At 42.9% G+C, this 15,181-nt stretch overlaps 1 protein-coding gene across 12 annotated transcripts in view; it reads right to left on the minus strand.

Annotated features, from left to right (window-relative positions):
• Positions 1–7,263: 7,263 nt before the first annotated feature.
• MOB3B (MOB kinase activator 3B) overlaps positions 7,264–15,181 on the minus strand; it is a 73,387-nt gene continuing 65,469 nt past the window's right edge. For all 12 annotated transcript variants that reach the window (XM_015849915.1, XM_015849918.2, XM_015849924.2 and 9 more), the window contains one exon: positions 7,264–11,980. In XM_015849915.1, the coding sequence (XP_015705401.1) occupies positions 11,951–11,980 (30 nt within the window). In that variant the 3' untranslated portion in view covers positions 7,264–11,950. The remainder of the gene's footprint in view (positions 11,981–15,181) is intronic.

Raw genomic sequence — 15,181 nt, forward strand, 5'->3', positions numbered from 1 at the left:
AGCTGGACCCTCACAAAGGCAGGCCCAGGGCGGCCCACAGCGCTGGGGAAGGCCGCAGCACCTCTGGCTGCTGGGGAGCGTCTGCCCGCCTTCCTGAGCTCCGCCTGTGGTATCTGGAGGAAAGCGGGCTCACTTTACTACTTTACTTGTTGTAAAGGGATCCAAACAGCACAGACACAGCTCGTGACTGGAACACTTACCCTTTTTTCATCCTGCGTTTTGTAAAAAACACACAAATAGAAGCCAGAAGTACAAAGAACATCACAAGAGCTATAGATGACGCAGCAAGAATCACATTCTCTTTAAAACATTCTTCTATGACTACAGCAGTTTTGTTCCCTTGAATCAAATCAGCGTTGTCCAACACTACAACAAAATCAAAGCACATCACACCATCAGTATTCAAACAGGTGACGTGCTGGGCAAATGGACATGCACAGAAATAGACTGTACCTATAATTTTTGCCAATAAAATAATGAATGCTTTCTAATATATTGAATAGTTCTGCAAAAGCAAAAACCCATTTAATTGTAAATAACTCGGCCCAAACTATATCTTTGACAGTCTCTCTACACACAGGATAATTCTGACAGGAGCTGTCAGTATTCTGAGCTTCATTACAATCAATTTTTTCATCTATTCAGAGATGAGAACATCTGTGGGCCACTGATTCTGTGTATTCTTGCCTCACTGTGTGCAAAACCCAACAAGGCTGCTGCACTACATCACTGGTTGGTGTTTCTTGGAGAAATATGTGACCTGAATGGAGTCTGTTGCCACTGAAATCAGGAAATCACTTGTTCTTGTTCAGTCAGAAAGAAACATCTGGGATGCAATAAAAAGAACAGTTCATTTTCTACCGCTAATTCATTGGTTTCAACAGAAACAAGCGAGATCTACTGTGAGCCACTTAAAAGCAGTGAAATATTCTATGAGGATTTAAAATGATCTGTGTGCGTCTGCTCAAAAAATTGCAGCTAATTGCAACTTGTTACTTTCCTTGCCCATGTGAAGCAGATGTAGAGTAAGTATAAACTGCTGTTTGAATGAGTTAGTATGGGGAAGGAACGTAGAATCTCTGAAACTAAATCATACCTTTGATCAGAAGTGGATGTCTCCCATTCAGGCCAATAGAACCTTAACTCCATCCACACATTTGTGAATATGTTTCACACATTGCCTCGGGTGGAAAGAAGTAGTAAAAGTTGGAGGCAGGTAGGAAAATGAAAGGTACACAGTCCGAGGCACTTTTCATGCTTCAGGGATAGAAGCATTTCTTCACACTCAGTATTTGTTTGCGATGTGCTTTCTATCATTTGTTAATATGGACTAAGTTTCACCATCCTTTGGCTCTGGTGTTTCTACCTGCTAATACGTGTGTACCCCAAAGACAGGGTTTGCCTGGTGTTTCTCCTGTTCTGTGGTTGTAGGATGAGAGCATGACAAAGACTCTCAATTCAAGGTTTCTTACTGATTTCACTACTGCTCATCAAATTTGGGATTGACATATTTCTTCTAATACTTAGTTTGATTTAAAGTCCTATTTAATCCCTTGCCGAGTGCTCTACCATACCATTCAAAGGCTGCTCCTCATTGTAGTTCTGTAGGGCACGATAATGGGGTCCAAATCTGGATTCTGGAAAGGAAAAACAGAAGCCACAAGGATTTTTCTTTCTCTGCTCTGTCTCAGGAATAATCAGAAAGTTCAGAACTTGAGTGGGAAAGGGAGCAGAGGAAGCATGCCTATAAATACTGCATCATGAGGATCAGAAGCCTAGAGGACAAATAATTAAAAACCAGATATTTATCTAGAAAAGCTTGTTGGAAAAGTGGTAAAATGGCTTCCTTTAGGATAAGGAAAAAACAGTTTATTCTCTTGGGTTTTGCAGTTCTGCAGTGATTAAAAAACTGAGCACTTAACATAGCAATATTAGGAACTTAGAAGTAACAGAGAATCTTGAGCTCAGACATCATCAGATCAGAAAAGATTTGCTTATTGCCAGCTCAGAAGCGCACCAGATATACTAGTACGAAATGCACAAGAGATACCATAACCCCAAAGAAAGTGCCCATTAGTTGTTACCTAGTGCCTCTGCTTCCTCAGAGATCTTCTCTTCATCTCCTTCGGCAGAAAGGGCATCTGCTACTAGCCGTCATAATAAAGAAGATGCAGTTAAGCGGGAAAAATCTCATAGGGATAGAAACAAAGTGCTTACAGAAATCCCCATCTCTACATCCAGATTTCAAAGCAGCTGCTTTTGCAGAAGTGTTTTCCAGCTTTGTGCCTCATTTTTCTCTGCCCTGTGTGGAAAGCAGTGTCTCATTTGCCTGTGGTGTGCTGAGTGCTACAGCAGTTTTCACCTGAGACCAACTCTCTTCTTGACACAGAACGATGACAAATGTGTTACTTCCCATCTGCAGCTGCTCACCCAGCAGAAAAATACACTGCTGTTAGAGCCCACTTTTATTGCCCTCGGTTGTTAATGTCTAACAGAAGTGCCTCAGAGGCATAACCTGACCAGCACTGCAGTGGCCATGGTGATCTATGCGCAGTACTGTGGCTTTACTTCTTTCCTGCAGTTAGCTTAGAAGTGGGCTCTTTTTAGCCACTGACTGTGAGCTCTGTGGGTGCTCACAAGGGAAATCAACAGGAAGATTATCGAAACCTGGAGAAAAGAAGCAGAGACCTGTAAGAACTGATCGATCTCTGCAAGTCAGGTAACACCGATACCTTTATTTTGCTGAAAGGTGAGAGGCAGGCAGGCTGTGCATCATCTCACCTGCCATTAGGTGACTGTGTTTTGTTCTTTGGACTTAGGACTTCTTGGACAAGCTCTGAGTTTCTTAGAACAGCTGTTCTGGCAGCAAATGAATGCAGTACGGGATGTAATTTAAGATGCATAACTGCCTGATAACTCGTGCCCAGCCAGTCCCTTTCTTACAGATTTCACGCGACTTCACAGACTTTACTTACAGTGCTGTTGCAAATTCTGCGAATGCCTCCTTGACGGATCCTGCTCAAGATCTAGGTGGAACACAAACGTTATTGCACAAACATCTAAATGAGAGTATACCAAGATAAACTCTTATTCTGGCCCTGTGATGCTGGTGTTTTCCGAAGGGCACAATGAGAAGACGCACAAAAAGTCTCATAACCAAGTGAGAAAGATGGTTTTCAGACAACCCGGTTGAGCTCCAGTTGATCTGTGGTTCATCCAATGCAGCCAAATTTAGAGAAAAACAAAACAAAACAGAAACAGCCTCTGTGAAGGCTGGTACCTTCCAATTCTCTTTTTCCAGTGCTTGGGTTCCAGTATTCTACCTAAAATGAGATGAAGATGAGTGTTCTGAAGGCCACATTCAATGTTTTCCCACCTCTAAATCTTGAGCACTTGACCCTAAAGTGGCAGTACAGCCACACTTTGCAACTTAACTTCATTTTATTGCTATTTATCATCTCTCTATTACCAGCATCACATGAATTTTCCTTGTAATGCTCCCAGTAACCTTCAGGAATCGCTGCTATCCAGAAATGAAACAACTGCTTCATCAAAGGTTGGATATTTTTAAAACTCTTTTTGCTGATGGTTTGACAGGCTACAAAATGTGTTACTGCAACAGGCAACTAAAACTAGTGGGATGAATCATATAACAAATAAATAAAGCAATATAGTTGACTTTTCCTAAGTGCTGCCACTTGCTGTTTAATAAGATCCCCACTTTAGAAGTACAACTTGCTTCCGACAGCTGTACACGTGCACTGACACTGAGAAATCAGGAGTGTGTGCTCTGACACTGTGGCACCGTGTGGATGCTGGAGGGGCTGGATGAGCTCTGTGCACTCCTGTACTATGAGCTCTGTGCATTCCTGTAGATCAAACCTGCAGAACAGCAGTGGGAAGGAACGGCCTTACTAAGCTCTGCAAAGAAAAACAGCGTTTAACTGAGGAACAACCAGAGGAAAAATGTCTTTTGCCTCTCTCTGTACCCAGCTGAACAGAACCTCTGTAATCACTTCTACCATAAGCAGGTTTTACCTGGTACGTACCACGGAAAGGGAAAATCAACGCTCTGGTCATCACAGTCGGAGGCAGGAAGAGCACCAAGAAGAGCAGCGTGACCCACATGGCGGACACAGCGCTGCTTCTCCAGGGGCTTCGGGCTGCTCCCCTTTGTCACCTCCCAGACTGTGACATCATGGGGGAGATCTGCACTGCTGGGTGGGGAAAGCCCACAGTTACACGGTGTAGAGATGGCACCTGTGACAGCGGCTCCTCAGTCTCACAAGCTGAGCTGCAGAGGGCCCTGTGAGTGCACAAGGAGTGAGCACGATTCCGTGTCTAATTTGTTGTAGTTTTATGTAAGGGACGTATCTCCCTCTGCTGACTGCAGGAGGAAAAGTCACTGGGAGTTGTAAGTGATAAAGAGCACGGAGAGGAAAGTGTCACAGAACAAAAAGAGGAAGAAAAACACTAAGCCTTAAAACAACACCGTGCCAGGAAAAGGGAATTTCATAGTTATTTAGCCATCATTCACATGGCTCACAGCTGACCCTCACTACTCATATCAGCAAGAACTACAAAGTGGATGGAGGAATTGAGGTGCATGTCCTGCCTCAGACGTGCTGTCCCCTGTGACACCAGTGAGGAGACCTGGAGCGTGCCATGTTCTGCAACTGTGTGGTACAGCATTTGTGCGAGCATCTTCACCCATGTACACTCATGGCCAGGGCAGCCACTAAGGGGCAGCTGCACACAGTGGATTTCAGGAACCTTCCATTACACACAGTTGTCAGGTAGGTCTCTGCTTGCAGCAGCAGAAAAGATTCATACTGCCCTTAGCAGGGGGTGTTATTTATATATATACATTATTTTCAAAGCTGACGTGCTGAGCGCTCTTCTAGCATTAACAACAGGATACTGAAATTAAAACCAGGCATATGCATTTTGCTTCCTTACAGAAAACAACAGAGATGTGTATGGCTGTATTACGTATATACTTTATGACAGGTTTAATTTCAGAGCATTTCTTAGCTGTCCCACAATTGGCTGACAGCAGCCTCAGTGTCTCAGCCCTTTATTTCTCACTATGCCATGGATCGCAGATTCTACTCCATCTTCATTTTTCAGGAAATAATTATATGGCCTGTCATTTTAATGGATAAGCGTTGCTACATGACTGAAGTTAATGAGAGAAATCCTGTTAAATTTATGTTGTGGCCTTTGAAAATGTATTGCTCCTTAGACACCACAGCATGTTCTGTTTAGGACCAGCTCTGCAGTTCTTTACACTCCTCAAGTGCTGCAGAAAAGGCCCAGACAAGTGTGAAGTGGAGCTGGTAGTTCCTCCCCACCCATGAAGGGCATTCCCAGGCTAAAGGGCATCCTCACTTGATCTTCCCCAAAACCAGGGAACAGAAAGTACTGAGAGGAACTTCATAATAGCCTGTGAAAAATAATGCTGCTCAGAAAACTATTAGCTCTGTTTCATTTTGACCATCAACCAGGTAATTCAGTTTGCAGTTACAAGCACATTTAGACTGCATTTCACTTTTTATGATCCTTTGTTCCTTCACCAACTCCAACAAAAACCTTTCCCCATCACTCGCTCCTGTGCTGGTTGCTCTGCTCTCTACCCTCTCATTCCTTTTGGGCAAGCAGAGGGTTTTCCAGCCTTCTGAAGGCGGTACATAAGAGCCAGCAGGGTTCCATCATCATCCTGTGAGATGCACCAAGTTCAGTGAAGGTGGCTGCGTTCACACAACTCCCGTCACATGCTGGAGGAGCAGCAGCTCTCAGCAGGCAGCTCCTGCCAGTGCCAGCTGATGGAAGCTGCCCATTTTATGGCAGAAATTAATGTGTCAGGTGCTCAAAGCTGAACTAAACACACAAGTGTCCCGATCCACAGAGCTGACTGGCCTGGCAGGATTTCCTGGTGCTCCAGGAGGACTCTGTGACACAAGTCCTGGTGATGATACCATAAAACAGCAGGAGAGGGGCTCTATTCACTCCCAGTATGAAGAGACGCCATCTCCTCCTCCTAACTACCACCATTCCTTGTGTCGTATTTATTGCTGAATGGCCAGTCATTACATGCTGTATGGCTATTGAGCATGTGAGTAGTGTGTGGTTTTCACTCTGCTACTCATGGTACGTGTGCACCAGGTGTGTGATTGGATTATCAGCCACCTTAGTTGAACTGCTTCTAACTGCTGTGATATATTAAACAAAATCCATGGGCTCGAATCATGAGGTCTGTTCACTGTGTGTCAGAACTACTCTGTTAATCAGGCAGAGTTCTCTGTTCTTTTAAGCATCTCCTGCAGAGTTTGCATTGCTTCTGCTTTATGCTCGCTCGGAGGACCAGAAGAGCAATGTGAAAAACAGGGAGGATAAATTCTACTTCGCCCCCTGCTGTGCAGCAGCAGGGAGTGCCACACATTGCATATGTGATGGCAATGATGCAGCTGGCGGTGCTTCCTTCCCACTGCTAGAGGGAGCACAAGCTGCTGTGACACCTCCCCCTCCTGCTCCACTCCTCAGCTAGCCTAGGAGGTGGCTTCCATGAGCCGGGACGGGATAACACGAGCTGCATGCGGCAGAGAAGCAACTCCTTCCCCTGGCAGCAAAGGTCTCCTCTTGCCTCGACAGTCAAAACAGCAGCAGCAGAGCAGATCCTGATGGTGACATGCTGTGACCAGCCCACCACTGCGGCTGGAGGCTGCCAGTGCAGCCCACACCCAGAGCAGGGCCACTCAGCAGGCTGCTGAAGCTGTGCCCAGGGGCATTTTTGGTATCTTTGGGGATGGAGACCCTACAGCCTCTCTGGGAAACCTGCACCAGTGTTTGACAGCACTCACAAAGGTTTTCCTTATGTTTGAATTTCCTCTGCTTCACTTTGGGTCCAGTGTTTCTGCTAGAAAATGCTGATTCTTCCAGATGCCACTGAGAAAGGTCTGGCTCCTTTTAGGAGCTGTTTTCCAGTCACTTCATCAGTTATCCATGATAACCTTCAGCTCCTTCCCACCATCAGAGACACCCAAAGTCTGGCAGCAGACCTTCTCCCCCGTGCGGTCCCACCCTACCCCACAGTTGTCCTTAATTAACCATTCCCCTGGTGTCATCCCAGTGCCAGAGGGCTGTGGAAACTGGATCATCAGCTGTGACTGATCTGAGCTGTCTGTAACTGCTGTGAGCCTAACAGGAAACTTCATCCTGCAGTACAAATACCGCTGCATTTTCCAAACAGCTTCACAGCACTCCTCGAGATTACATTGCATTTATTCACGATATTTAGATTTTACAGCTTCATCTACTTAGGACTGCAGTGAAAAATCATCTCTTGTGGCGCTCTTTTAATGACTACAACAGTTAGTGTTGGTCTTTCTTCCCACACAGTTGCACCTCATTTAGGAACAAACAGAAGAAAAAGAGTGTAAGACACATTTGACATCATTAGCAAAGAAATCAGACAACACTGAGTCACGTAGGAAGAAAAGGAATCAAGCACTTGTCTGTTAGAAATATCCCCTTAAAAACAGCAAAAGAAAAACGTATCTCTTTGCTGTATCAAATCTGTCTTTAAGGAAGGAAAACTTATTGTAACAGAAAAGAAACAGCTACTTTTAAGAGCTCCAACTTACTCCATTAGATTCTGGAAACCTCTGTTTCTTTCATTAGTAGAAAATCCATCAAAAAGCGTTTTTGATCATTTTGGATCTAAATGTGTTTCACTACCAGGTTCTCACAACTGATTTTCCTTGCTTTCCCCTTAGAAGTCTTTGTATAGTTACTAAAATGCCTCTAAAATCTTTCAATAAATGTGAAGTCCAATCAATGACCGCTTATCTATATTTGATCCCATAGTGTTATCCCCTTGCTCAAACAATTTATACATGTTACGTAATAGCAAATCTATTCTTATTTTATATATAGTGCATCCTGCTTTGAAGTGCCAGCAGGTACCTGGAAAGGAAAAAAAAACAACCAAAACCAAACATGTAGGAAAGACAAAAAGCAAAAGAAAGGCATCGTCTCTTGCAGGGTGGCTCCATGTCAAGTAAGTTGTTCTCTCCTGTCCTCCTGCCCTGTTCTTAACAAACACTGGTCAGCAGAATTAACCACCCTGTGTGGCAACGAGTTTTGCTGCTTAGAGCCGGAGTTCTTGGAAAAACTCAGGTTTTCACCTTCTCTCAGATCCAAAGGGAAATAATCAATTTCACTGCTGCTAAAAAGCCTCCCTCTCTAGTCCCTGCAACTCCATCGATGCTTCACTACACCTAAGGGAAGTTAATATCTTTTTCATGTTATATTTGTCACTAAAGTCTGGCACTAACCTATGTTCACACAAAGCAGAAGTTCATCACAAAATCCCTTATGACAGAGACAAATCAATGAAAGCTATTAAGTCTTTAATCGCTGAAGTCAATTCTGGTATCACAGGAGTCCAGAAGTAAAGGTGTCTGTGGCCTTTAACAACTTTAGTGATCCCACTTAGATTGCCTTGAAGTCAGCACTAACAGCACCTCTTAGGACAGCTGCCAGACTCACTGCGCTTCTTCTAGGTATGAAATGAAAAAGATTTAATTGAAAGGCTAGTAAAAGAAATAAAGCAAAGTAAAACATAGTTCCAGAACCACATGAAATGCTACTGGGGCACATTCTGGAGAATGATTAGGAAGACACATAAATGGCAAGGTCAAGTAAAAAGGTTTTCTCAGTAGGTGAAATGCATGCCTGTGCATACCATCACATTTAAAATACATTTATCTTGACATATCCCGAGGAATCATATAAATCAGGACCTGTGATCAACACCCAAAACAAGAGTCATCTGGATGTGGCCTCAAGCAGATTGCTGATAAAGCTGGAATCCCTCAGATCTGGATCCAACAGGCTGCTGCCCCTCTTTCGTCCAGGAGAAGAGTAACCAGACACATTCAAGTAGCGATGCCATGTTCCAGATGTTATTCATAACGAGATATCAAATACCAAGCATGGGGAATGGAGAGATGGCCTGTGGCACAGGATGGCGAGGCCATGGCAGGACTCCTCTGTGGTGAAAGCAGTACCTGCTGGAAAACACTTGGCCGAGGGCTCAACCCTGCCATCTGGAGGAAGTTTATTTCATCATTTAGCAAGTTTCAATACGGCTTTTGGTATTTTCCACAGCAAACAGAGCTCAATGGATTTGTGATGCCCAGGCACCACACCGCATTTTGCCTGGTACAGATGTAAAGTGAAGAGGGTGCCAGAAAGCCTCTGCCCTATTACCTACGCACAGGACTTGGGCCAGTGCCTGTCACACCAGTGGGGCCAACAGAAAGAGCTCAGTACTCACAGAGAAAATACAAGTTGGAGCAAAGCTCCACCTTTTCCCTATCAAACGACCAAACCAAGTGAATCAATTGGTGGTTCAGCTCCTGGGTTGGAATGCCTTTTCCAATTAAGACTCGTCAGGATTTTGGCCATGGCCAACTCGTGTCCTCTATGGTTCCACACTGCATTTTCCCTCCTTGTAATTTGTGCTAGATCAGGAAGCACTGGAGTATAGGAAACTGAAAAATGATTTTAGAAAAATAAACACATTCCAACAAAGAACTTTCGCAAACACGCTGAGATTAATGCATTTATAAGGTTATTCAAAAGTAATTCAAAGTAAATGGGAACAAACTCTGCTGCTTTTCCAGACATCACTACAGTAATTAGACTCAAAACAGCATACGGTGAGTACCATAACAAACTAAAGGACAGATCATTTTATGTATTAAACACTATTCTTCAATTTCTGCAATGGCACTTTGACCTTTATGTTAATCTTTAATCCAGAGCACTGCAGCACTGTCCAGCCATAGGAACAGAGGATGGGAACTGGCAACAGTGAGGTTCAAGAACCCCGTATCAACTACAGCTCCAGCTCTAACAGGCTTTGGAGAAAGGTATAAGAAACCCTTTCAGACGTAATCAAGGCTGTAATTCCACTCATACTCGTGCAACAACATTTATCATCACATCTAAAATGAAGCAGCTAAGCTCAGCAGTAGCTATGGCAATGAATTCCACAAGATGGTTATATCCTGCCGAGTGCCAGCACCCCAGAAGTGTTATGTTGTGCAACCCACAAAGAATTAACCTAACTGAAAAGACCACCGAAAGAGGAAGGACACTTCAGCCTAGTTCCCTGAAAGCCAAGGATAACACTCCTTGTGTCATTCTAAAGATGCAGAAAAGTCTCCACCTAGTTGTGCTGAGTGTTCACAGACAAAAGCCATTTCTCCCACCAAGAACAGATCACTAACATTTATGAGCTCTATTTTAAGCAAGCAAGCAAGCGAGCAAGTTAGAACACACCACAGCATGAACTACAAAAGGATTGTGGTTATTCTTAATTGCTGCTACACCTCTATTTCTAATGTTCCATTCACTGGATACTCCATGAGATTTCCTTCTGATAACATCTCAGAAGAAGAAAACATACCTAACTCACTGAGGGAAGGCAGCAACAGGGTTCATCACTTAAAAAGGAAAGAGTAATCTTTCACAATAACAAAAATGTGCAAAATTCATCAGAAGGCACAGAATACATTGATCCCCATTTATTCAGTTATATTTCTCCTGCGATCTGGTAAATATTGCTTTTTTTTAAAAATTTTTTTTTGTTTGTTTGTTTTTAAAGAAAGCCTTTCATCAGGGTATATTTGACACAGAAGACTGGATTTACTGTGTTTACATCCCTCCAGGCTGTTCACCAATGTGTTAAATTCAACTGAGAACTGTGGAGAAATATTCTCCAGTGTGGAAATAAGGCCACGCTGCTGAACACAGTTCAGATGCAGAAGAGTCCTCTGTTCAGTCCCTCCTGGCCTGATTGCTACACTACTCATCTGTACTGCATCTTTCTCACATTTACCAAATACCAAAATTAAATTTATTTTCTCCTGAAAAGCCTAAATATTTGTTTGAATGAAAGCTGTCCTTCCTCTAAGGGGATCATAGGACATCAGGCTACATGATGCATTGGTGGACTTCATGAGGTGTTTCAGGAAAATGCCAACAATATAGTTGCATTCTTATGTAATGCAGAAACACTGAGCAGATTTGCTGTCAGTCACAGTAAGAATTTGAAGACAGGACATCAACACTGCAGAGCTGTGTCTGGATTCTGCTCATGTAGCTGAGATCAGAGGCTGACCCTCTGTCACCCCATTAGGAATTGCAGTGAAGCACAAGCTGCTGATCAGGTCAGTAAGGTCAGGCTAGATCGGGCTGGAAGCAACCTGATGTCCTCACAGATGTTTCTGTTCATTGCAGGAGAGTAGGACTACATGACCTCTCAAGGTCCCTTCCAACACAATTCTATGATTCTACGATCATCAAAAGGATGGGGCTGTGTTCCTGGAAACACAAGGCTCTCTGGCATTTGGGAACAGTGGCCAAGCCTTGAATGGCCAAGGGACAGACAGGAGATGTTCAGGGCTGTAAGTCTTCTGTAACTCCAGACTGACTTCATATTCCACTTCATTTAGGAAACAAAGCACAAACCAAGGAACAAAATAAAAAGAAAACAACATTTCAGCTAGTAATAGTTTCATTTGAATACAGTGGATCTGGAGGTCAGCCCAGGGACCTGAATTTCAGCGAGCTTTAGCAGCAGGAATATGGTCAGTCATTACTTGAGGCTGAAGAGGTTCTCATCCCTAATGAAGGAGCTAGGATTAATATGAAGTCAATACTTCTTTCCCTCAGCAATCCACGTTGCTCAGATGACGTTCCTAGCAGCACACTCTGGGTTAGGAACACTGACAGTAGTGGAAAACTTTTGTGAAAGTAACTGCAGTTCCCATCTTTTCTGCTTTCTTGGATTGAAAGCAGACTCATTCTGCAAGGGCTGCTGCGTTCTGGAACTCCGCAGCAAGGACGAAACTGGACACGTTTTCTTCAGTGAGTGGCTTCAGTGACACAACCTGGTTGTCATCTCCTTCTGTAAAACAAGAAGGGGAATTAAAATGCAGAAGAACATTTGTTTAAAAACTTGCACACACCTCTTCCCAATTACTATTTCTGCATCTGTGCCAATTGACACAGCTTTATATGCCACCATGTTTCTGCTCCTCTCTGTCACTTTCAAGGGCAGTGAAGATAAGTGGCAATTAGCAAGCTGTTTTGTCACTTTTGACAGCTTTAATACTTTGCTAATTTCCCATCCATGCCATGTAAAAGGTGCTGCATCCAACACAAAAGAAAGTACTCAGAGACAGGAAGCCTTTTAACTTAATGCAAGGAACAGAATTCCAACTCTTGCCATTGCACTTGCAGCCAACAGGAAGGAGGGAATACTGTCATTTACTACTGCTATAAAGAATACATAGCAGGTACAGCAGCTTATAATCCAAACTGGTAGTTGCTTCTCCCTCAGATTTATTAAGGATGACAAACATAAATGTTCATGGAAAACTCTGTTATTTTAAAATTATAAAATTAAATACAAAACAAACCAACAAAAACAGCCCAGGATTATTCCTTCAAAGCAAGAAATACTAAATGTAGAACTTGACTATAACCCATAGCACACACAGGACATGATTTGTGAAGCTGTGCTCCTTTTCAAAGTATATGTTTTCATCCCCAGATTTAATAAATTATTTTATTTCCTTTATCTGAAGATTCATTAGTTGCTAATGCTTCTTGAGGCAGCAGTGATCCTTGCATTTAATTACTGAACCTCTACATGTCTGCGCTGCAGGTGCAGTAACTGTGCAGGACTGTGAGGTGAAGCACAGCCACTTTGTCCTGCAGAGCTGCTGAGAGGACTTTGTCATTCCAAACTTAGCTATTAGTAGAGAATTTACCTTAGAGTAACACAAATTCTGCTCACCCCTGTTCCTGTTGCTTGATTGTATGATGAGATCGGTAGCCCCTGAAATCCACCATCTTATCCCCAACTCCTGTTTCCCCCATCCCATCATGACAGCGTTGCAGTACAAGGCTCTGCAGTTTTCTCCCTGCTTCTGCATTAAGAGCTTTCTGTTTCTACACTTGCTTGCTTTGGGCAACATCCTTGAAACTTAAAGGCTTCTGTACTGACCTAATCTGTTATGGGTAAATGAAGGATGCAGAAACGTAGAATGACAGTCACACTGTGAAATCTTCTTTGTCAGGTCCTTAAAGTATTCTCTCATTTGCCCTGACAAGCCAGTCTGTAAGTACCACAAACATTTTACACTAACAGCAGAACTCAATGGAAGAAAGATGGATCTGCATTCCATCTGAGGCTAAAACTATTGGGGAAGAGCATGGATTCACATGGGCTACAGTATGAACAGCAGTACTGTAAAAATGCCAGGAAAATTAACCAATGCAATGATGTTGAACATCAAAGCACTGATGCACCACCAGCATCCCTGGGAGAGCTTTCTGCTACCTGCTCCCATGAGGAGGAGAGAAATCCATGAGAGGCCCAATAGCGCATGGAGAGAGGATCTGCAGTGTGCCCATAGGACCAAATCTTCAGTTGCAGTCTTTTAGTTGTTCAAATCAGAACCACAAAGTAAGTGAACAAGCGAGCAAAAGGCTTAAAAGAGCATTTACATGGCTGTTCTCTGAAGCACAAAGGGCTACTAATTTTCCTACTCTTGTGTCTTTTTTCTTCACAAAGACTTTAAACAGGGAAAAAGCAACGTGTGGACAAAGCTCTTAGTATCCTGGTCACAAGAGGCTGTTTGCTGTGGAATAAAAAAGATCATGTGGTCTGAGACCCAGCGCTGCATAAGGGATCTATATTCAAATGGCAAGTCAACCAGGGTAGGAATGCTGAAACCATATTTGAAACAAGTTACTTACAAAACTTCTTTTTTTTTGGCATTTTTCATTAGAGCTCTGTCTTGGATCCTCACTCTCAAACTGCCTTCTCCAATGTTATTATTTTTTTTTTTTCCATTTCCTGTCCTTTTTTAGTTGCTCCACCTCTGCATACCAATAGGAAAAAATGATGGGCTGGCAACTGATAGCAAATAGGCATACTGATCATCCAGGCATCCAGGTATGCAGACTGCAGAACTTCTGATTGAACAAGTCTCAGCTACGATGGTGCTTTATGATGGACTTTAAACATGCAGCTTTTGGCACTGAGGTCATAAAGAATGGGTAATAAATACTAATACTATCTTTAGTATAATGTGAAAGATTCACATGAGCTCTTCAGAAGCATTAATTAATTAAATAATATTGAAAAGCATTTCTTGACTGTCATTTCTTTTCTACTACTGAAAAGCTGTGGCAGTTCCCTATAACATGACATGAAAAACAAACTGCAAAACTATCAAAAGGATGCTATTTGTAGTTATTTTCTCTTCTAATGTTTTGCAGAACTGAACACATTTGGAAGACTGAGCTCCTTCAAAGCTTCCTCTTCTCACTCTATTCTGAACTGTTAGCCATAGCTCTTTCGATCTGGTATTAATTATCTCTTTGAAGTACAAACATGTTGTTGTTTATTACAAATCATGAAATGTGGATTAATTGGAGAAGCCCTTTTTATTCGCCAGGCTATGATTCACATTCACTAGATAAACTTTAAAACGGGATTTATGTGGTGTACTCACCAAGCAACAGGAACATATATGCACTCATGAAAGAGAGAATTGCATTACGTACAGAACAGCACAATGGTTAACCCAAAGCACCAAAGAGAACCACCCCCCATCAGGGAATCAGTGGCAGAAGGAAAACTGTCAATAGGAAAGTCCTTCAGCCTCCCTGTTTTGGCATTGTGCATTTGGACTCAGTGCAAGCAAAGCAGCTGATGAGATAAAAATAGACTTTAAAAACCACACACCAGAAACTGTCTACTCAAAAATTCTGGCACTATAATGCGTCTTATGACATAGCTTTTTTAAAGCATCAAAGTTAAGAGTCCTATTCTTCAGCAATACTATGTCCTCAAGTTCACATCGTAGAGGAAAAAAAGAAATTCTTCCTCACACTATCATGATATCTTTTAGCTGCATCAAAATCCAGGCTGGATGTGGCTCTGGGCAACCTAGTCTAGTGGCACATAGCAGGGGGGTTGAAACTAGATGATCATTATAGTGCTTTTCAACCCAGGCCATTCTATGGCTCTATCGGTAGCAAGGAATACCAGTGGCTAGTTAGCAGCATGTCACCATGACACAGCAGTGGCAAA

Source organism: Coturnix japonica, chromosome Z, assembly GCF_001577835.2.
Source record: "Coturnix japonica isolate 7356 chromosome Z, Coturnix japonica 2.1, whole genome shotgun sequence".
Classification (NCBI taxonomy): domain Eukaryota; kingdom Metazoa; phylum Chordata; class Aves; order Galliformes; family Phasianidae; genus Coturnix; species Coturnix japonica.